Source organism: Gymnogyps californianus, chromosome 19 (genome assembly GCF_018139145.2).
Source record: "Gymnogyps californianus isolate 813 chromosome 19, ASM1813914v2, whole genome shotgun sequence".
In the NCBI taxonomy this organism is placed as follows: domain Eukaryota; kingdom Metazoa; phylum Chordata; class Aves; order Accipitriformes; family Cathartidae; genus Gymnogyps; species Gymnogyps californianus.
The window spans coordinates 11563260-11586547 of record NC_059489.1 but is presented as its reverse complement, the minus strand read 5'-3'; the positions used below and the strand labels follow the sequence as shown (position 1 = coordinate 11586547).

Sequence of the window (23288 nt, the reverse complement as noted above, 5' to 3'; positions counted from 1 at the left end):
TCCCCTCCCCGGCTCCCAGTGGGACGGGGAGGAGAATCAGGAAAGAAGGTAAAACTCGTGGGTTGAGATAAGAACGGTTTAATAACTAAAGTAAAATATAATTGTTGTGGTTTAACCCCAGCCAGCAACTAAGCACCACGCAGCCACCTCCCCCTCCCTGCTCCCAGTGGGATGGGGAGGAGGGAAAAAAAAAACAGTAAAACTCGTGGGTTGAGATAAGAACAGTTTAATAACTAAAGTAAAATAAAATACACTACTAAATAATAATAATAATAATGGTAATGAAAAGGAATATAACAAAAAAAAAAAGAAATAACATCCAAGACAAGACAAGTGATGCACAATGCAATTGCTCACCACCTGCTGACTGATGCCCGAGCAGCGATCCGTGCCTCCCAGCCAACTCCCCCGTTTCTATACTGAGTATGATGTTCCATGGTATGGAATACCCCTTTGGCTAGTTCGGGTCAGCTGCCCCAGCCATGCTCCCTCCCAGCTTCTTGCACGCCTGCTTGCTGGCAGAGCATGGGAAACTGAAAAGTCCTTAACTTAAGCGCAGTGCTACTTAGCAACAACTAAAACATCAGTGTGTTATCAACATTATTCTCACACTAAATCCAAAACACAGCACTGTACCAGCTACTAAGAACATTAACTCTATCCCAGCCAAAACCAGGACGAAACGGTATCCAGGTAAGATGAGGAGGTGAGGCGCAGCCCTCCGCACCCCCGTGCCTGGCCTTCGCCCACAGAGCTCAAATGAAAGAACACCGCAGAATTACCCTTTCCCTTCAATTAAAAAGCTCTGCTAGAGTGTCCTCAGTATTTCTTTGTTTCTGTGATCATGTACTGGACTTTCTGTCCGGCTGAAAGTTTCCCATGGGAGTCCCTCTCCCTTCCCAAGAGGCTGTTTTGCCTCTCTGTCCAGAGATGTACGAGATGCCTGGAAATGCAAAGCCCTTCATTAGCAACCTGGCCTGACCTCCTCTCAGCAGTCGCCAGAGTACTTCCTTGTAAAGGGCAAGCAGGCCCCGTCTAACGTATTAAAATACCAGAGGCCGGGGTCGTATCGTGCAGGCCATGGATGTCTCTGAGGCAGTGGCAGAGCCCGCGAGTCCCTTTGAGGCTGTTCGTGCTGTGTGCCTCCGCTGCCCGCCGGCTGGAGCCGTAAATCACAATGGATGTCAGTGCGCTTATTGCATTGACTGCCTGTAATCTGATGAGCGCCTTTGCCATTTCTGAAAGGGACGCCACAGTCCTTTCTTCTTACGCTTTATCCCGTTACTGAATGAAGTTCAAAACTCTTGGAGAATAAAAAAGAAACGTGAAACCGCGCAGGGGAAGCAGAGGGGCCGGGAGGCCGAGGGGACGTGTAACGGGGTATAAAGAGATCTTTCACCTGCGTCGTGCCGCCACTTGACTGCAGCAGGGTCAGCGGAGACCGAGCCGCTGCTCCCTGAGGGCTCTCGGCGGCCCAGCTGAAGCGGGGCCAGGAGAGGGGCGAAGGGCAGCACCAGCGACGGCTGCCGCTCCGGCCCGGCCTCGCCTCCCTCCCCGGCAGCCGGGGCGGGCGGCGGCCGAGCCCCTCTCCCCCCCAGCCCCGCGGCAGCCGAGCCCTGCCGCCCCGCCTCGCCCGGAAGGAGCCGCTGCCCGCGGCCGCCCGCCCGCACCGCGGACCCGGGCACGCCGCCTCACCGCGGGCGGCCGCGCCCCGACACCGCCACCTGCCGGCCGGGGCGTGCGGCAGGGGGCCGACGCGCAGGCGCGGTTGCCATGGCGGCGCGTCCCCAGCGCGGGGTCATGGCGGCGGAGGCGGGAGTGGGCGAGCTCCAGCTGCGGGCGGCCATCGGCTTCAACGGTAGTGCGGGGCGGGGGGGTACCGTGAGGGGCAGCCGGGGGTTGTGGGGCACCGTGAGGGGTAACTGGGGGGGGGTCTGGGGCACCGCGGGGGGGGTGGGAGTGGGGTATGGGGGCACTGTGGGGGCAGCTGTGGGGCACGGGTTGCCCGCGGACAGGCTGAGGGGAGGGCAGGGCGCCATGGGGGCAGGTGTGGGGCAGCCGTGGGTCTCGGCTGGGGCCGTGGTGCTGTGGGGTGGGCCGGGAGCAGGGGGTGCGTGGGGTGCCTCCTGCCCCCCGTCGCCGCCGCCTCGTTCTCCCTGTGCCCGGCATCCCGAGAGACAGATGCAAAGTTAAGAGCAGGAAAAGTTTGGCAGAATAGTAGGACTTTTTTGAGTTTTTTTTCTAATTACCCAGCTTACTAGAATGAGAGGAGTTTCATTTCAAAATAAAACCAACTCAGGTTGCACAACATACTGTCCTAAACACTCCTGTGACCCAGGGATGGGGGTTAGGCACTGGGGCTTCTCCAGCTAACCGCCTTCTCGGGAAATTTGTGGCTTTGCAGCTATTTTGAGGCAGGTCATGGCAACGTGGACTGGTGATGTGGCCTCCATAAATCAGCCCGTGCTCCTGGAGAACCCTTTGTGCTGAAGGGCTCAGACCTCTGGGCCAGTTAAATCTCCTGATAGCTGTAGGAAGCACAGCGCAGTCCAAAATGTGTAAAGGTGACCCTGGAGTTTTACATGGGGTTCTGCTGAACGGCCTTGGGGGGAACTGGAAAGCTCTTGGTTTTGCCCTCCTTGGGAGATAAACCTTGGGGAAGAAGCGAGTTCCCCTTAGGGAGTGTGATAAGCGAGGCCACCAGCACAGAGGTGTTGGGGAGAGGTCAGCTTGCTCTTGGGACTGCGTGCTTCAGGCAGGGGAAGAGAGTTTGCCCGCAGCCCCCAGAACTGTTAACAGCCAGCAGATCTTTCACTCCTTTCTCTTGCAGGGCATATACCCTGTGGCCTGATCTGCCACCCTGACAAGGAGCACGTTCTCTATCCCCTGGGATGTACTGTGGTTATTCAGGAGCTGGACAGTAAGAAACAGACTTTCTTGCACGGTCACACCAATAATGTCTCCTGCGTCGTCGTGTCCAGGAACGGGGTGTACGTTGCTTCTGGACAAGTCACTTTCGTGGGCTTCAAGGTGGATAATGCTCTATTTTTAACTGCCTAATATTGACCACAGAAATTGGAGTTGGCTTGCCAGTGGTGGAAACACCTTTCGTTTGTTTTTTCTTGTGTTGGAAAAGAAACGCCTACAGTGGGAAGATGTTGCAGAGAATGGGAAATTGTGGCTAGTCCGTTGCTGGATGTACCTTTATGTTTTTGTAAAGTGTTAAACGTTCCCCCTAGGACTGGGATAACTAGATTGAGGGGTCTCTTAATTCCAGTCCTTTTTATCCAAAGTGTTGTGCGCATGTGGCAGCCTAAATCTCATTAATAAATGGTGTTGTATTTAAAGTGGTACCTTGGTTCCAGAGCTGCTTTCAAAAGCCCTTGACAGGTACCAACCTGCATTTTTAGACCTCTAAAGTTCTTTATGGTTTAATTTTTGCCTATTTGAAAAGACCCTGAGACACCTGGAACAATCAAGTATTAGTGTTTTCAGTATTTGAAAACCTCAGTCAAATACTCAGTGTCTCAGGGTAAATTTTGATTCTAAAATGAAGTAAAGCTACTCAACCGGTAAGCTGGAATAATGCTTCTTACAGCACCTAATCTGAAGTGGTTTTGTGTCAGTGGAGTCCTGGGCTGGATAGAAGCTAACCTTGGGCTGGGCTTCTTCTAACAGCTTTCCTGCCAGAGAAAGTTTTTATACCTAATCCTACGTGTTATATCTAATGCTCTGGCTTTGACCCCTTCTGCTTTGCACCTCAGGCAGACATCATTCTGTGGGATTTCCAGAGGAAGGAGTTACTTGCTCGGCTGTCACTTCATAAGGGTAGAATTGAAGGACTAGCGTTTTCTCCAAACAGCCTTTATCTTGTGTCACTGGGAGGCCAGGACGACAGCAGGTAACGATCTCCGCTTCCTGGCCCACGATTTCCGACAAGTTGTAGGGCATCGAAGAATGCTCTCAGGGAGTACTCGCTCCTCCCTCTTCTGGCAGTCTGACTCTTTCCCCTGCTTGGTGTCTCTCCTCAATGATCCAGCTCTGTCCGATGGGAAGCCGGGTGGGTACCGTGGGCAGAGCACAGGGAATGGGGAAAGATGAAGGGAGCAGCTAATTCTTAAGCTGGTGTCATCGTCCAGAAACCTTCCGGAGCCTGCCCAGTTAGCTGGCTTAATGCACTGCCCTGAACCAGTATAAATTTCACTGAGGGCTTGCTTTGACACACAGACGAGTAAGAGTGGAATAAAAAGTTATTTTAAATCAGATTTTACGAGTGGCCTAAGGTATGATTTGAGTCTTGCTCAGCAGAAGGAATCCGACAAATACACACACCCTTGCTCTAGGAGCAGGGGATGTAAACTGCAATTCCACACATTTGTGATAAGGCTTTTCTTGGGTAAAATCTCTACAAAGTGACTTCTGTTGTGTATCCTGGCGGGAACGGGCTGCAGGAAAATAGGTTTCGTCTTGCTTTTGGTTTTAAGTAATTTGTTTTTAAGTAAGGTCAAAAAGCGAAGCTATTTAAAGCCTCTCCTTCTCCTGCAGCGTGGTTGTGTGGCACGTTGGTAAGAGAGAGGCTGTCTGTGGGAGCCCTGCCTCGGCACGCCGCGCAGGGAGTGCGACCATCGTGGTGTCCTCCAGCTGCAGAGACGAGATGTTTGTTACTGCTGGAAAGTAAGGTTTTATTTAGATGAAAGAAATGAGGGAAAGAACCAGTGGACCTATTTGCTTTTACAAAGAGTCTTTACTTAAATACAAGGAAACTTAAGCAACTGTGCGCTTGTGTTTTTCTTTTTGCTCTGAATGGACTCACGAATATCCATCAGCTTGTCCCTTTAAGGCATTTCTGCTTGTTCTACATATAACAACATGTTTTCAGAGCAGCACACAGGGACCCGCATGCGTCACTTCTGTTCCTGATAGCAGGATTTTGTACTCAGCATTCCCCATGCAGTGCTTAAAATATTTAGTTGCCAGTGTTTACACAAGAAAAGCAGTCAATGAGTGGCTCTGAACAATGGTTAATTAATGTAGAAACAATGATATCTTGCAGGTCGTTGGATCATCTCCTGTCCTCACCAGATGTGATGTACAATTGGTCACTGGCTTGTAACAAAAGTTGGTACAAAAAGTCACGTTTTGCATGGGTTTCAGACAGCCCCCATATATCTAGCCTGACATTTAAACGCGTTGGGGACCTCCACCTCCCTTTAAATCAGGGAAGGCTTTGGATGCAGTTGCACTTACGAGTGCTGGTCTTTGCAATTTTAACACTTTGTTAAACGTAAGGGCAACTGTGTGTAAAGATTTTATATTGGCTCCTACGCTGTCAATTAAATTATGCTAGAAAATAGTTGAAAGTGTCCCGTACCGTTCATTTCCCATTCTAGGAACTAAGATTTCCACAGTACGTGTCTCTTTGGGAAATGAAGTGTTGAGGTTGTTACATACTCCTCTGTAATCCTTGTATATGTTTTTGCTGAACCTTTAAGATTTTTGATTTACCTGGAAAAAGTTACCGTACGAGACAACAGAAAAGACAGAGACTTACTTCTGGCCTCTTTAATATTGTTCTTTTCCTCCTTATTAAAATTTCAGAATAATGTAGCCTCGTAAAGGCTTTTTAATTCTTCTAGTAGTGAAAAAAATTGGATGTTTCTGCATATATGGATTTGATCCCACTATATTCGTCCTTCTAGTGGGACCATTCGAGTATGGGAACTGGATCTAGCAAATAGGAAAATCTGCCCGACTGAATGCCAGACAGGGCAACTGAGAAGAGTGATCACGTGCGTTAAGGTAAGCTTCAGCCAAAATGATTTGGCTAAACTAAGAAACTCTCTACAGACTAGAGAAAAACCACGAACTTTTATAGTAATGCTAGAAATGCCAATTACAACTACGTGATGGCAGTGAAGCTACTAAGTGTTGGCTCATGGCAGATGGTCTCCCACAGTTTCTTCACCCTGGGAAAGAGTGTTTTGAATGCTTCCGAACAGAAGCAGCATGTATTTTAGTCACAGGCTCTAGCACCCAGAGAATCCCACTATTATCTAGATTTGGTAGAAAATGTCTTGCATCCAGCAGTGTTATGGATCTTTGAGTGTGACAGGATGAAAACATTGGCTGTATCCCCTCAGATTAAATCTTGGCAATACACTGAAATAAAGCCCAGGGCTAGGGACAAGTGTCTCGCTATCTGGACCGTGATCTCTTTTTTTTTTTTTCTTTATGCTTTCCTATAGATGGCAGATGATGATAATTATTTTTATGCTGGCACATCAAGTGGTGATGTCCTGAAAGTGAATACAAACAACAAGCTGATGACTGACTATGGGCCCCAGAAGGAGAAGTTTAGCTCGGTGAGTAGCAGCTCTGTGACTTGAATTTTTTCCTTATCCTCCTCTTTGTTAGTAACTGAAAGTAGGGCAACCTCCAGGAGAACCATTTCAAATTTGATTCACAGACTAGCCCTTTTTCTGTGCTATTAGATCTTTGTGAGGGTCTCAATCTTGAGCCTGAAGTCTGAGACTGTTAGCTTGGCTTTGTTCAGTTTCATTTGGCTCAGAATTTGGGTTTTACCTGAATCTCATGTGTCATCCCACAGACTATTTCTTATACTAAATCTGGTAAAAGTCATAAAAAGTGAAAAATAAGCATAAAAATGGAGTAGTTCCTGAGTTGGGTGGGGTTTAGGGAGATATTAGCTGGAGTGAGACAGAGGACATTCCTAGGAAGACTGGTAGAAGTGCTTATTTGAGAGGCTTTCCCACACTCACTGCTATAAGGTCCTATATTCGGATCTTACAGATTTGTTACATCGTCTGGGCTGAAATTTTCCAAGACCACTGTTTGCCACAGGAAGAGTATTTTGGAAAAACTTCAAAACACTACAGTTGCTCTTAAAAAGCCCCCAGCCCCCTAGATTTTTGTGTTTGTTCCACGTACCATTCCTCCCTCTTTCCTTCAGGAATTGTCTTTTTGAAATTCTGATTTGGCCACTGATGAGGCAGAGGTCTTACTGAAAAAGGTAGTATAGATAATATAATTAAAGAGTTTGTTACAATGCATATGCGCAATTGGGACAAAACAAGGTTGCACAGGGTACATTGACTCTACTGCTTTTTAACTTCTGAGTGCTTGACTTCATAACTCCAAAGTTCTTTTAACTTAGCTTTTTTTGTCTATAATTGGGACTCATGGGTCTTAGCGTAAGGATCCTGAGACAGGAGTATCTCCTGAATAAGGAGCTTTTGGCCTTTCATTGTACGAGAATTCTGCATGCAGGGAGCTGTAATGATAAATGATCAGCACCAGCTAGTACACTTGCTCTTGATTTCTCTTTATTTGTTGCTCTTAAAGACATCTTGTAGCTTCTCAGGTTGTACCCAGCGGAGGGCATGATACCTAAGGAATTCAAACAGTTGCCTGAAAAACTTTCTTGCATAAGGTTGAATGTGTTTTGCGATTCTGTTAGCAACCATGACAATCAGTGAGCAGCAAGGGAAGCAATGCGGATGGAAGTACCAAACGTACTGTTAGGGATGCCATGGGGAAGCTGTCCTAGAAAGAAGCAGATCTTGTTTGAGAGTAAACACCAGACTAACAAGAACTGGAAGAAAAACTCAGCAGTAAATCCCAAAGAAAAAGCTATTATGGACTTGTTTCTCCAAACCTCCTGAACTTGCCTTGTACCAACAAATGTACATACAAACCACGTATGTGCCCATTCAAAATGTAGTGTTTCTTGTGTTACAAATGCATGCCCTCATCTCTGAGATAACTTGGAGCCACTGAGTTCTTTGAAATATATTTCAAGGTTTATCTATTCCAGAAGGTTGGAGAAGTTATTACTCATTTTTCCCACTTGCATTGTAGGAATGTAAGTAACTTAATTCTGTGCATGTATTAAGTGACAAGACTGTATGTATTTTGTTTTCCTGATAGAAATCCTAAGTTTGCTGAAGGTGCATTAGATCTCTTGTGGGTATACCTGTACTGTACGCTGTTAAGTTCATCTTCTAGCAGTCATCCTGCAGGGTTTTGCATCCACACAGGACCCATGTCCTGGCTGATCTCTGCTGTCTCTTATGCCCAGGTCTTGATGATTGAATATCACCTCCCCTTTTAAATGCGTGCACGCTTTGAGTCCTTCTACATCTAGCAGTACGTGTCCCTTGCCTAGAGTACCTGGTTGAAGCCACGCAAGGTCCTGAACTCCCTTGCCTTCAGGGGTGAGGGAAAGGTGCCCAATGCATATGAAACAAAACTTTGCAAAAAATATACTTCTGAGACCATTACTAAAGAAGCGATCAAATAGGGTCATTAGCAGGATGCCATGCAATTTGGGGGTTGAAAGAGGGTCTAGGGCATCTTAGAGAAAAGCAGAGGCTCAAAGCCAGACCACAGTCCAATCCATACTGTGAGGGCTTTTATCATAAGGCAAATCCATAGGAACCGCAGTTTGTGGCAGAGACCTTTGGAGCATCGCAAGCTTCAGCTGACATTGCTTCTGATAGTGAAAAGCTGAAGGAAAACAGGACCTTTGGCTATGCAAGAGACTGACAAGATGCTAGGGAGAGGAGAAGATCCAGAAATGGATCTCGTCACAGCGGCCTGCTGGCCTTGTGGATGAGACCTGAGCTGGTAGGCATTATCTGACTTAGACTTTGTTTTATTACTGTTATGTAATGGCAGCTACTTAAGATATACCACGGGTCATTTTGGGAGAAGGGAGAGAAAAGGAGACATTCACATTGGATGGAAATAACAAGTAGTCCCTCCAATCTCCTCCTTTACCCTGTTGCTTAAAACGGACATTTCTGTTCAAAGACAGGCTTTTCAGTCAGACACGTACTCAACCCTATCACCCCTTCTCCTCTTGCTTACTTCCTCTCTGCTCTCTTCCCTCACTCTTACCAACGCAGTTTCCAAATGCCCAAAGTGGGAAATTCATCAGGGCAAACCTGTATTGTTGCAGTCAGTGAGAAGGTACGGGTACATTTTTATTTCCAGCTACTGTCAGATCCACTTTCATACTTTCCATTTCTCCCTTCCTAGCTCCGTACTGTGATTCCCTTTCCACCCACTCATTGCACATCTCTGCATACAAATAATACCTTGTCACTAGACTGTCAACAAGTCCTCGCTGAACACACGTAGAATCTAATGTTTTATGGCAGAAATTTCCAATTGTAGCATAGCCTTCAATGCCAGAAGAGGTATTTTGCAGCTGTTTTTTCAAGTCAAAGCCACAGCATTTATCAAAACAAAAGTATTTGCATCCTTGTTTCTACACAATTTAGTACATCACATTGCTAACCCTAGGAGAAGTGTTGATTTTTATTTCCCCTCCCCGCAGAGCTGTGTGTATTTCACAAGATATCTTTTGTCTCTTTCTTGAAAATGTACCATGTATTAGTACTTGTAACAAACATGCAAAGCAAAACTGCCGTATAGCTTGTTTCAGAAGCGAGCCGTGCTGTTTCAAGGTAGGCATGGCTGCTCCAAAGCATGGCTTTTGGGACAGGCACTGCCTTTCCCAAGCGGGCATTTCCCCGCTCCCTGGCAGGGAGGTTGGCCGTACAGCCTCCAGTGGTGGAACTGTCCCGGCCTCCCTCCCCATGGAACCATTTTCATCACTTTGTTGCAATTCTATCTGAAAAGATGCATATTTGTGAACGAACGTTATCCCGTATCTCTGAAAACCTTGTTCACCAGTCACACCGGGGAATTATGAGCCAGTGGCATACCATGAAACTCTCAACCTGGAATCCACAGCCACCCCACGACGAGCATATCTTTAAAGAAAGAGTTTAGACACTGCTTGGGTGAGGAGAAGATGTTTATTGAAAATAAGTTGGGTCAACCTTAAAGGAACTTTGCCTTTAGATATATAAGAATGTGTTTATTATGTAGACATGATCTGAAGATTTCTTTGTTTCTGTTTTGAAGAGGAGTGGCAGAATAGTTCACTGGTATGATGAAGCAACTTGTTTTCCATCTACATGGAATTAAGTTTAAGTGCATTTCTGTAATGTCTGTAAATACTGGAATAAACAGCAAAATTAATTTTTATCCCCGTCGCAGACTTGAGGAGCTATAAGACACCCGTTCAGATGCAAAGTGGGATGTACAATTGCAAATGCATTTTCAGAAATAGTTGGAGTAATTTGCATGTTAAAAAAAAAAAAAAGAAATTTAAAGGAGGTGCGCGGGAAGAGTTCATAGGGCACTCAAGAACTTCGCAAGAGATCAGAATGGGACAAAGAGCAAGTACCCCTGCAGGGAAGGGAACGGGCAGGCTGGATTTTTGCTGGTATTTTTATTTATAATCATACTTCAAAGCAGTGGTTTCTTTTTGTAAGAAGGAAATAATGAATGGTAATATTTTTAACCTCCTACATTAGACTCTGCATTTCATCTACAAGAGGACCGGCAGAATATAAAATAGAGTATTCATCGCATTATTAACGTGAACTGCTTGACTCCCTGAATAACAAGTGCAACTTATAAAGCTATCTCTTTACTTGTGGTGATTGAAGGAACAGACTGGACAAGAAAGAAGCACAATGACCAAGTTAAGGTTGAAATCAAACTCTGATGATTTTGAGAGCCTGGCAATGAATCCTGGCCACTTTAAGGTGTTTTTTTTCTGTCTTAGTAATATCCGCTTCCCTCTCAAATTGAAGAACTGAAGAGAATACCTCGGAAAAATCAAAGCCGTCTTGGCAGTGCTGCAAAAGCTCAAGTTTATTAGCAAGTAGCAGGAAGCTGTAAACAGATAAACTACGTAGTCATAGGTTTGATTTCTAATGCCGCCACCTGCCATAACGCTAAACCCAAAGGGCATCTGAGGTGGAAGTCTTTTACAGGAAAAATTGCAAAACAGTAGATCAAAAGACAGTTGATGGGCCTGTGATAACAGAGGACTCGCAAAATGCTGCCAACACCTCATAGGAAATTTTTTAAAACATTGTTCAGAAACAGTTCTGCTTGTGGATCATATTTCTAATTAAAAAGAATCCCTTTGTTCTCATGCTTTTGCTAAGAATGTTTGCATGAAACCTGGCTTCCTGCCTGGTAGTGTTGTGATAGTATGGCATAAAATCCTCTCTGGAGGTTGTGTTTTTCACAGTGATCAGTCCTGATATTAGAGGAGACTGTGGATATGCTACTGGTGGAGACAGACTAATGAAGAAATCCAGTGCAATTAAATTACAAATCAGGATTTTTTTTTTTCAAATTTTTTTTCTGCAATCGACATTTATTTCATCCTGAACTTAAATAGTCCTTAAGCTGATACATAGGTGGGTGCAAGGCTGCTTGGAATGCCAGCACTGGAATGCCCAGTTACATATATCGTGTTTATTTTTTTTTTCCTTCAAAAAGTATAAGCAAGACTTTAAAAACAATCAATTGCTTCTGTTTGGTTGGGTAATTGAACCGAAGTAATTTTTCCAAATTCATCAGACCTTGTCTGTGGCTTTTGCAATGTCCTTTCCGGGTCTAAATAGCTCAAATGTCCATTTTGTTCTCCTCTTTCTTCACTTCCTCTCTTGCCTTCCTTAGCGCTTCAGTCCTTGCCACACAGAAAATCAATACTTTCTGGCTTTCATTCTTTTAAACACTCTGAAAGTGTTTAATCCTGAAAATTCACTGGGGTTAGACCAGATTAATGCTTGAAAAGAACAGGAATGCTGGGTGGTGCTGCTTAGATGTCAAACTTTATGATAAAGTGCTGACACCTGTATTTGTTCAAAAATCACAAGCCAAGCACATGACAGTGATTTCTTCCTGAAGAATAAATGCAGAATGATTCTGATTTGCCTCTTGGTCATTATTCTTTGAGAATTCACTTCTTCGTGCTTTCACAACACTAAATGCTAGAGGTGTTTTCTTTTTCCCAGAAAAAACTCCACCAAACAGAAATTGTTGTTTTCACATAGTGGCTCTATGAGCTCGGGCTTCGAGAAAAAAAATCATAATATTGTGAAACTGCTGGTACTATCACAACAGTTGGCAATACTGCTTATTAACCTAGGTAGTGGTAAATGTTGCTGGAGTCTATATTGCAACTTAAAATGTCAAGCTCAACAGACTCCTTACAAGTCACGGGGAGCCTGGAGCTGCTACCAGCTGGCCTGCGCCTCTTGTACACGCTTGCTTCGTGACAGAGCTTAGTCTTCAGTCCAAGTTTTGATGGCATAAAGCTCCTTTATTTCCTTTTTTTTTTCCTTTCCATTTCACTCATGCGTATGTTCCCCAAAGCTAGTAAGGATATTTTTCTGAGTAAGAATATCAGGATTTAACCCCACAGCAGTAGTTTCACCCCTCTTGCGGCCTATTCTGGGGTCTCAGATTTTCCAGAATTAATCTGTTGTCTTGTATACAGAAGAGTAATATTACTTCACAGGTAGCAGAGACTGACTTTTCTGATACTTGAAATTTTGTGGCAAGGCTAAAAAACCCAAACAAAACTGGTTTTGTTTGTTTGCTGGTTTTGTTTGGGTTTTTTACTGTAGTCTGGTACTTTATCCATGGAAAACCATTTCTCCTTTTTCTAATGGCTGACCTCCTGTTGATCTGCTCATCTTAGTAAATAGCAGAAACCCACGTTGATGATGGGCTGACTAATTTTCAAAGCTTTTCTGTGACAAATGTGTTTTATTGCTAATAGGTGGGCGATGGGATTGCATCTTTCAGACAGGGAGAGAGGCCTGGGACACAGAGGATCTGTCCTAAAAGCAGCTGTAGGAAAGGACGCTTAGGCTGAGTTTTATCCTCTGTTGTTTTCATATCTGATAGAAGAAGAACCAGTGGAAGGAAAAGCGGAGGCACTAATACAAAATGTGTGTATTGCTTGCTGGAATGCGGTAAGGATATGTAGGCTCGTACGTGGTCCCAGCTGCTCTGAAGGATCCATGATGATGCTATTTACTTGCTCCTCATACTGTAGTAGTTCATATATACCTGTAATTAATAATTCTTTTCTCTCTTCTGCCTCTATAGTCACTCTTTAGCCTAGGTCAGTCAAAGAATACTGATAAAGCCATGTTTGAGTGACATAAGCACTGCCATTGGGAGCACGATAGAGACTCCGTTGTGCTATTCAGCATGGCTGCAGCAACAAAGAGACTCTGCTTCCATCCAATTGTGTTTTAATTCTGTTTTCTCCTAGGGAGTCACAGCTTTGCTTTTGCTGAAGGCAGGAGATTTAATAGTCGGCACCGGAGGAGGGATTGTAGCCCTCTGTAAAGGCTCAAACTACAAAGTAATGAGGTGAGTTTGTTGATGGGAGAATCAGGAGGGTAGAGGTGACAATTCCCCCAAAGGGTCACAGTGTAAGAACCAATCATTTCTACGTAAAGGCATAATCCAAATAAATATCAGGTTTTCAGTCCTGCAGACAAAATAGACAGTATGGTTCCAGCGTAATGAAGTTGAAGCAGACTGAAAATTACTGCATGCCTTTGCACAGAAGTGAATTGCCCTACTCATCGTTCATTTTAGATGACCATTGTTTCCTTTTAAGCATTAGGAGTCAGATCCTAAATTGATGCAAATGAGACAGGTCTGTTGAAGTCAGTAAAATTATGCTTATTTATGCCAGCTGAGAAAGAGCAGTATTTGCCATCTAAAAAAGGGTTTGTTGGAGGACATGGGATTGTAAAGGAGGGCTCCGCTAATTTTATAGGCACATGTCTGGAAGTGCTGGAGTATTTGCAAGGCTTTTTTCTGCATACAAAATAGAAAGCTGCGGGCATCATTTCCCCGTATGTGATTTGAAAATCGGGCTCACAGCTATTCGTTTTGCATTGTTTGAATAGCCAACTTAAGCATACAGTTCTGCAAGCTTAGCTTTGTACAATTTAAACTATTCCCAAAAGATCTAAACTGTCTGGAAATATTCTTGAATATGGGATATTTAAGGGCACTGGAGCAAGAATATCAACAAAGATGCTGTTACCTTAGGCCCTGGTCCAGAAAGCAGAGTCTCCAAAGCACTGCCTTTGCCAGCCCTGGCAGAGTAGCAGGTGGGACAGGCAAGATCATATGAAGTATTAACATGTGGCTGGGAATGAAATGTTAGTCCTGACCGTGGTCTTGCATATTGATATCACAGCCTGGTATGGAGCTTTTTGGGGATGCAGGGAAAGTCAAGACTCTATAAAGTCAGGGGAAAAAGGAAGTTGGAAAATAAGTACCTCGAGGTCAATGTCAGGCCAAACCTCTGCTTTCTCTTAACAGGAAAATTCAAGTTCAAGGTGCTGTCACTTCCCTGACATGTAGAGGTCAGGGTCACCAGTTCTTTATAGGGACAAATGAGTGCCAGATTTATCGTATTAACTACACGGCGTTTAAAGAGGAGCTGATTGCTGCCTGTCACAATGAAGCCGTCCACGACATTGTTTTTCCTTTGTGAGTATAACTGGCTGGGATGCTTTTGGCTGGCAAAGAAGTTTGAGGAAGTTGCCAGTAAGGCCAGGATACCTATGTAAACGCCTTTTAACCAGCAGGAACCCAAAGCCTGTTAACATCCTTACGGGATGATTTATACCGCAACCTACCAGTGAAATGCAAGGGTGATGGTGAGCGGCTGCTTGAAAGCAGAAGGCAGCAGTTCAGTTTGAGAGTTGGAAAAATCATCGCTCTACAGAAAGAATTCTAAATAAAAAGACTCGAATTATTAATGTGTGGGTAATGGCAGTGATGGCAACCTCCCCCTTTGCTCCTAGGGTTGGTGCTATGAGGCTCGGGCCTCTCAGTCTGCCAGCAGCGTGAATCCTGAAAGTCTGCTTTTGTGTACCCTGTTGCAGCTAGAGTTTGTAGAGGTGTCTTCTTTACTGCCCACCTGTAACATCAGCTGAAGCCTGACTAACAGAGCTGTTCAAAGAGGCTTTTTGGGTCTCTCAGCCTCACGTATGATTTCATGTTTGACAATATGGCATGTTATATTAAATTCTAGGCTTGTGATGAGAGATGCTGGGTATACTGGTGTGTCTTCTGTCTGCTTTTGTCTCGTGAACAAACAGCAAACGTTCCCTCTTCCTATATAGTAGGATTGTGACACTTCATTTAAAAAAAAAACCACAATGGATCGGTTGTTTCCTCTCCAAATAGAGAATGGGAGTTTGATCCCAATGAAAGTTTTTATTTTTGGCATGTTGTTATTGCATTGCTTCTTGACACGACACAAAGGATCAAATCTTATCAAGGTACAGCAAAGTGCGCAATGCAAGATGCCCTCCTCCCTGCTTGTCATCAGCCTGAAAAGTCTGCATCCTTCTAATTTAACGAGTAAATCATTTGAAGCCTTAGGGTAATCTGATGCTAATATACCTGACTGGCGCATCTGTGTCACAGCGGTATCTGAATGAGCTGGATTTAGTGATGATTGTAAGGACTACAGGACTACATCCTTGTGTGCATGTTTAAACTTTTTATCTGTTAACTGCTCTTGAACAGAGCAGTTCTGATTAGGAAAAACAGGCATAATTTCCCTGTTCTGGCTTATTTCAGAATACTTGAATTGCTGATGTTATCCTGCTTTATAAAGCACCCACACAAGCTGGGCTTGAAAGGGGCCACACTTTTGTTGTGCCAGTTTTCTCTGTCCTGGTTCATCTTTCCAGGCATTGATGGTGAAGTTGCACAAAAGCTTGTGGTACCTTTCTAGATTTCACTTTCTGTCATTTCCCTAGGATGTATGGTTTAGAGCTTATTTCAAAGCATTCAGTCCCATAGCTTTTGAAATGCTGCAGGTCTTTTTTTATTCAAACATGTATAACAAGTATATTACGAACAGGCTTTTGCCATCATTTCTGTTGCCTTTAGCGATGTTGAATAGGAATCATCCAGTAAGCAAGATAAAAAATGACATCTTTACAATATGAGGCTGCTGTTAGTCCCTGATGTTAAATCTGGGCAGTCAGCACCTCTACACCCACTTTTGTGTCTATTATATACAACACGTGAAGTTGTTTAGAGATTGAATATGGGAAATAAATGTCACAACTTCACCTGAAGTAGAAAGAATTCTTTTATTTTCACTTTAACTATTTCTTAAAATGAATCTTTGAATAGAAACCAAACCAGGGGAATTTTATGTGAGAAAGATGATCCTACGAAAAAGACCTGTGTCTTAACCATGGTGATCCCTATTGGGAAGATTACAGTTGCATGTTAGAAACAGCTAAGCTTTGAAGGCTGATTTAAGATCTGACAAAGAAAGAAGCGTTTTCTGTGTGCCCCTCCTCATGATCTCTCTGAATTCTCCAGGGGAACTTCTGACTTGTTCGCTACCTGCTCCAAAAATGATATTCGGGTGTGGCACACCCCAGAAAACAGGGAGCTCCTACGAATCGTCATCCCCAACATGACCTGCCATGCCATAGAGTTTATGAGGGATGGCAAGAGCATCATTTCAGGTAATGATCAGTCCAGACCCATGGTTGAGTCCCATCTTTAAGTGTTGCCAGATTAATAAACATCAGTATGTTAGAATGAAGAGAGGTTTAAATTGGGAATGGGTTTAAATTCAGTTCATTGCTTGACCCAAAGGCCTCTCTGCTTGCAGCGTGTCCAATGAACTTTGCTCACAGCCCCCAGTATCCTGGTACTGTAGTTACGGTGTATGTGGAAGGCAAGGTTTTGAGACATCGCTTTGGATGTGAATTCCAGCAATTCAGAACTCAGTTCAGTCTTATTCAAAAGACCTAATTCTAAAATATTAACCTTGTATGCAACAGATTAACCTGTGATGTATGTAGACCACCTTTTGCATAAACCCTGCTACCCATCGCCATATGCGAATTGCTTACGCAGGGACTACTGCAGTACTAGAGCAGCAGTGCAGTCCCCCCATTGGTACCAAACCAATTTGCCCATAGCCAGAACCAAAAAGGAATTAAATTTCAATAGTTTATTTGGGGCTATAGTTCTGCGGCTCATCTACAGTACAGTGGTTTTCACATGTATACTGCTGATCTAACAGGGCGGGCCTTATAAAGGAACTTAATAAAAAAACAGGTTCATTTGGACAGGAAAGAGAGACAATAATATGAGGAAAGTCTGTGCGCCTGGGTAATCTGTTTCTTTTTATTCATCAGCTTGGAATGACGGGAAAATCCGTGCCTTCATGCCAGAGACTGGACGGCTAATGTATGTGATTAACCATGCCCATAGCTTGGGAGTGACGGCAATTGCTGCTACAAGTGACTGTAAACGGATCATTAGTGGAGGAGGTGAAGGGCAGGTAATTTTTGCTTAAAAACCTGGAGCAGCTCTGTGCTGTCATCACAGGGCCTGCGAATTGTCTGTAACTGCTTAGTCAGAAAGTGAGCTATTCTTAGCTTCCACTTGAGCAAAGGACTGAGTTCGAAAATATTAGCCTTTGATATATGCAAATCTCTTGCTCTGAGAGGGCATAAGGTAAAACAATGCCCTGATTTCTTCTGGCATGGTAGTCTTGGAAATCCTTCTAATGCAGAATATGCTCTTTATCCTTTTTGTTCATTTGTCTCTCCCCTATATTTGGCTTATCTGCATTAGTCATTGTTTGCAAGCCTCCGTCTAACTGTGCTCGAGCACAGATTTTCTTTCTGTCATTGCTTTGGAAGTCCTAGTCCTGTCCAAAGTGACCTGTATGAATGCATTTAATAGCACAAAGTTCACTTCATATCGCGCTAGTGTCTATGGGGTAACTTCCTAATTTTCTGGGATGGTACTATCTGGTTTCAGTGATGGTGTTAATAAAAGACTCTAATAATAACTCAGTTTCTAATACAATTATGGAAACATTCCAATACAAATAACAAAAAAAATCAGAAAATATGTTGTAGGCATCATACCTGTGCAGTTCAACAATTTCTTTCTGGCCACACAAAACAAACACCATGTACTTTGGCTACTCCATGCACTTCATATAATTGTGGCCCTCTTCAATCTGTAAAAGTGCACTCCTCTCCTAATGTTTAAATAATTTGAACACAGGGTTTTTATTTATATTAAAAATAAATAATTAGACTTGGAAGGCTCATGTTCAGTTTCTTGCCTTGCTTTGGACTTCCTCTCTGCAGTCTGGCAGGCACTCAGAACCAGACATTTAATTGTGCAGGATTCCTGACTGTGATTTAACTGCTCTGTGCTTTGTTTGTGTACCCTGATCTCAAGTGTTCAGTGTGCTGTGCTGGAGATTGCACGGGAAGTCTTGAAGAGTGAGGAATTGAACTTAGGTCTTCCAAATCTCAGGCTAATGTCCTAATCGTTGAACCATCTTTCTGAATCGTTCTGCATCTCAGCTCTTCTGTAGAGCAGTAACAGCAGCACTGCCTTGTGTCCCTGCATAAAGACGTTAGAGATGAGATCAACTCTTCACTAATAAAAGAATAGTTAAGTACCGTGGATGATTAGCGCTAGAGGATGCAAGAGACAGAGGACCTAGATTCTGTATCAACACACACAGAATGGCACAGGCTCTGGTTAGTTGATCTCTGAATTGAAAAAGACAGCTGAGACAGAATTAAAGCTAAAGGTTGGTTAAGTAGAAATGAGAACTGCAGGGGAGCACTTGCAGTATTCATTCAGAACACAAAAAAAGGTGCTCTGAAATGCTAATGGTTCTGTCAAAATCAACCGTCTGACAGCTGTGACTTTCAGGGTTGCTTAAGGGATCTGGATGCTCTGATCATTTAGCAAGTGGCAATTGGACATCCAGATCCCATAGGTAACTCAGCATCAGACTTGAAAACGTGGAAGGTCAGCGCTCTCTGCTTTTGATGTCAGTGTCTAAATTTTCACTAGGATTTGACCTCAGCGGAATGTAAAAGCGAATAGAGATCATGAAGTTTGGCAGTAGTGGGACAGTAAATGCAAGGTGTGAAGGATCAAGTCCTCAAAGCAGAAAGATTTTGCTGTTACCACCAGTGGGAAAAGAGCTGCTTTCAGGCACATATTTCACATCAAAGATTTCAGGAGCTGTTTTGTATTTACTTACTGGCATTATATGTAACACAAATAGCAGGTAGCTTTTTTAATATTCCATTTCAGAAGCCTTGCTCTTTGATCTTTAAAGCACCACTGGAAATATATCATGGACTAGATACTTTTTCCTGATCGAGAGATGAGTAAACTGAAGCATGGGAGAGTGGGAACTTGGCAAAAACAAGATCTGGGGTTAATGGTCAGGAATTCCCGAACCAAGTGGATTACACTCTCAAGAACTCAGTTCAGTTTTATGAGTCAGCTGCGTGAATAACCCACAGGAAAATAGAGACAGTCTGTTGAGACTGAGTTGCTGTATGTGTTATAAGAGAAAAGAAGACTTCAGGAAAGCCTTAGGCATCCTCCTGAGCTCAGGCAGGGCCAGGTGGTACAAGAGCAATGTTTGTTGCTGATTTTCAGGTGAGGGTCTGGGAGATTGGTGAGAGGACTCACAAACTGGGGGAAGTTCTGAAGGAGCACGTATCTGCTGTGTCCTGCATTAAGATTAAGAAGGACGACCGAGAGTGTGTCACAGCCAGCCTTGATGGAACGTGCGTCATCTGGGATATTGTGTAAGGAGACAGATAAGTATTGCAAGGCACTTAAAGTGCTGGTAATGTCTCTGTTGGGTCACTGTGCCCTATTTGGGACACTGCATAGCGAGGAGGAGGGGAAAAAGAGCATTAGGAAAGAAAAATTGCTAGAAAGAACAATCAAGTCAGGGAATGCAGAACCTCCAATGCTAGAAACTTTTCAGAACATTTTAGACAAACATTTGTCTCAGGTTGTTTTCTTGTATCGGATCCTGCTTGGCCGAGGGGGTGGAGCCGGTGATTTCCTGCATTTCCCACTAGTTCTGTTTTCCAGCACTTCATGACTCTTGTCGAGCTATTGCAGATCTGCAGGTAAGGATAAGGAAATTTTTGCATAGTGAATAGCACCTAGAAAGCATTCTGGATTAAAAAATTTCATTTCATATGACAGCAGATCAAAAGTCTTACAAGGCAGCTGTGATGGGGAACAGAACTGATGACCCTAATAGGCTTCATGAAACCCTGAACTCAGACCAATACCTGAAAATATCCAAGTAGAGAGATCTGATGTATAGCACAGGCAGAGATAGTTCAGGCAGTCAAAGTTCATTTTTTGACCCTATTGCTCTGTCCTGTTTTGGGGGTGTTTTGCAGGCGTTTTATAAGAAAACAAATGATTCTAGCCAACACGTTGTTCAAATGTGTGTGTTACCATCCTGAAGAGTACCAGATAATCACCGGTGGAACAGACAGAAGGGTAAGCAAAGCTGCAGGAATTCTGTTTGCAGTAATTCCAAAACACAAAGTCTGGGGCTTGTTATGTGATGAAGCTCCTGAACCTCCACAGAAGGTTGTGTTACAGGGCAGTGCTGAAAGCTGTGTGCTATTCACGCACAACTGAGCTCTCCTCTCTGGTCTGCTCTCTAGATTGGATACTGGGAAGTATTTGATGGCTCTGCAATCAGAGAAGTGGAAGGGTCTGTATCGGGTTCCATCAATGGGATAGACATCACATCAGATGGGGCATACTTTGTCACAGGTGAGTGGGTGGATGAAACTAGAAAAGAGGAGATCAAATTAAGAGCAGGAAAAGGAAGGCAATGAACCAAGGATCCTAGTAAAGTATGAAAAAACTGAAAGGAGGGGTCATCTAAAGGGGAAAATAAAATGAATCACTGAAGAAAAATACTTAGAAAAAGGCTGTAGCTCAGGCTTGGAAGATACTATGGTTCAGTCTTGCAAGATGTAATTTAAAGGTGAAGAGAAGGTTCAAATGTCTCCAAGGGAAGAATACAGGGTTTCACCTTGCCCTGCTCCTTGTTTAGTTCAGTGGTGTTCACAGTGCACTTGAATGATTTGTTCCAGAAGCCTGGCAGTCTCTGTAGGTTTGCAAGTGGGAATGACTCCAGGCTCCACCGAGCCTCAGGCTCACATGTTCCTCCCCATCGTGACATCTCTTCTGGGAGCCTAGCACTAGCACAGAGGAGCCATGGTATTGTATATCTTGGCTATAGTTAAAAACCACGGATTTGGTGTCAGCGCCAGTTGTTTTAGATTAACCTGGTTAAACGAATGTTGGTTAAGAGCCTTTCAAAGACGCTCAATATTATTGGTACCAATTGCTCACTGTGATCTGCTGGTGCAGGTCTGGAGCGCTCCACTGGACACTGACTCTCTACTTCAGTTGAAAAGAAGTAGGTTTTGCCATAATGCCCAAGACAATGTATCTCACCCTTCCTGAATCAAATGCATGCCTAAGTGTTCCCCTGCCTGGGATCTGGGAACAAAAAGCACAGAACTCCATGTAATCGTTTGTTCTTCCTTTGTGCCCAGTGCAGGTGGTGATGACCATCTGGTGAAACTGTGGGACTATAACGAGGGTGCGGTGACTCATGTTGGAGTGGGCCATAGTGGCAACATCACCCGTCTCAAGATCTGCCCTGGGAACAAGTACATTGTGAGCGTCAGTGCAGATGGTGCCATCCTGCTCTGGAAATACCCAGACTTGCACTAACAGCTAGCACAGGAGCTGCTAGGCTGCTACTTCCTTGGCCCGTCCTAGCGATCCTTTCCTCTTACAGCTGAGGTTGTTTTAAAGCATTTGTACTATTAGAGAAGATGCTATTTTTATACTCTCTGGTATGCATTTACCAGATCCTTCAGATACCCTTTCTAGCACTGAAAAAATAGGTCTGATTTTTTCAGGGGGGCTAAGAATTTGCTGTTCCTTTTAGATTGGTGTGAAAGGATTCATCACTTCTGAAAATCATCTTGGCTGTTGTTATAACACTTGCACGTTGTTACTGCCACCTTTCCTGATAGTCTCCTAGCGTAGTCTTACTTGTATGTCTGCTCATTTTTGTGGGCTCTCTCTTGCTTTCACGTGGTCTCTCTTTCCCTTCCCTACCCCCTTCTGTCCCTTCCTTTAATGAATAACTTGTTGTGTAAATTCAGTCTTCTGTGTTCATTTTAATTTGCCTGGTCCTGATTAAGGAACAAGCCCTCAGCTCCAACTCAGGCGTTTAACTGGGAAGCTCTTTTGAGTCAAGCTTTTAAATCAATGTTCTCAAAGGAATACAAGGATGTTGGGGCTTCTTCATTTGCAGTGTCCAATTTAAAACTCTCTTCAGGGGCCTGGTTTTCAAGAGTGAGAGTGCAGTCACTTCTAAAAATGCCTGGATGTTTCCAGTTAGACACACTTAAATTCCTGGTCATTGGCCTAATTTTTTCAAACGAGCTCCAAATTTGCATGAAATATGTATTTAGTCTGAGAATGAGTACCCGGTATCATATCTAGTATTAAAACTAACAGCTCTCAAGACACTGTTTGTTTAAAGATCAGTGTAGGCAGCCAGCCTGTGAAGTGATGCAAGGGAAGTAAATATTTCTTTTGCAGGCATTGAAGGCCTGTGAGAATTCTGTCATAAATTAAAATGGTAGCAAAATGTTGCATTCCTTAATGCTAAGGCTTGCAGATGTTGTAGTTAACTAAGATGATGATTTAAAGGCAGTGTCAGCTAGATACTATCATACCTGTATTGATAATATTAGCTGTTCTGGTAGGCAATTGGGGATAGGAATTTAAAGGTACGATTGCTTATTATTCTTTATATGCCACTAAAAATGTTTACTGCTCGTAGCACAATAAGGGTAGATCCTTTTGGACTGGCTCGGAGGGTACCTGTGCACCTATGTTGTCCATCAAACACTACGCAAGTCATATTCCTTCTGGTTGAAATATTTCTGCTCTTATTAATGGAGTCTTTAGCAAAGGAATTAAGTCATTCCTTCCTCTTTTTCTTTGGAATCAAGACCTGATGCTATGCAGCGATAAATACCCCAGCAGGTTTTACAAGCTCTGCAGCAATGCTCGCTGTGGTTTGGAAGGCAGGATCAAACCGCTGGAATGTGGGACAGACAGACAAAACATTTGTGCTTGTGCTAGGAGAATGAAAACAGAAGTGGAGCCCGTGAGAGCTAACCAGGCAGTCCCAAAGACCCATGTCACCGCCAGCTCCCCATGCTCTCCGAGGCACGGGGTTTTGAGATGCAGGTAACTGTCCAGCAGAGTCCCGCCTCAGCAAAGCCGTTCCGTTCCCATCAGATCACACCAAACCTGTCATTGCAGGCGGGAGGAGAATCCAAGTACCCATCGGGGAGCCAAAGTCCTCTTTTGGTGTGGCTGTTCCTGGGGTGTAAAGACCAAAGCCCTGCACACTCCTCCTGCACTAGTTGGTTCTTCACGGCTCGGAGGCAGCAAAGTGAGACAGG

The 23288-nt window shown here is 44.0% G+C and overlaps 1 protein-coding gene across 1 annotated transcript; it reads left to right on the top strand.

The window, feature by feature from the left end:
• The first annotated feature begins 1800 nt into the window (after positions 1 to 1800).
• On the top strand, positions 1801 to 21935 carry CFAP52 (cilia and flagella associated protein 52). The gene is made up of 14 exons (XM_050908423.1): positions 1801 to 1858; positions 2831 to 3030; positions 3765 to 3901; positions 4546 to 4674; positions 5700 to 5799; positions 6246 to 6362; positions 13181 to 13281; positions 14251 to 14421; positions 16282 to 16430; positions 17112 to 17257; positions 19405 to 19556; positions 20172 to 20274; positions 20445 to 20556; positions 21356 to 21935. The coding sequence occupies exons 1-14, from the start codon at positions 1801 to 1803 to the stop codon at positions 21529 to 21531; spliced, it is 1851 nt and encodes a 616-aa protein (XP_050764380.1). The 3' UTR covers positions 21532 to 21935.
• The last annotated feature ends 1353 nt before the right edge of the window (positions 21936 to 23288 follow it).

Excerpts from the sequence above, each read along its gene's own strand:
- CFAP52 (XM_050908423.1), top strand. The coding sequence starts at position 1,801 with ATGGCGGCGGAGGCGGGAGTGGGCGAGCTCCAGCTGCGGGCGGCCATC. Across the intron at positions 13,282-14,250 it reads TCAAACTACAAAGTAATGAG|GAAAATTCAAGTTCAAGGTG; the intron begins GTGAGTTTGTTG and ends TTCTCTTAACAG. Across the intron at positions 17,258-19,404 it reads GTGGAGGAGGTGAAGGGCAG|GTGAGGGTCTGGGAGATTGG; the intron begins GTAATTTTTGCT and ends GCTGATTTTCAG.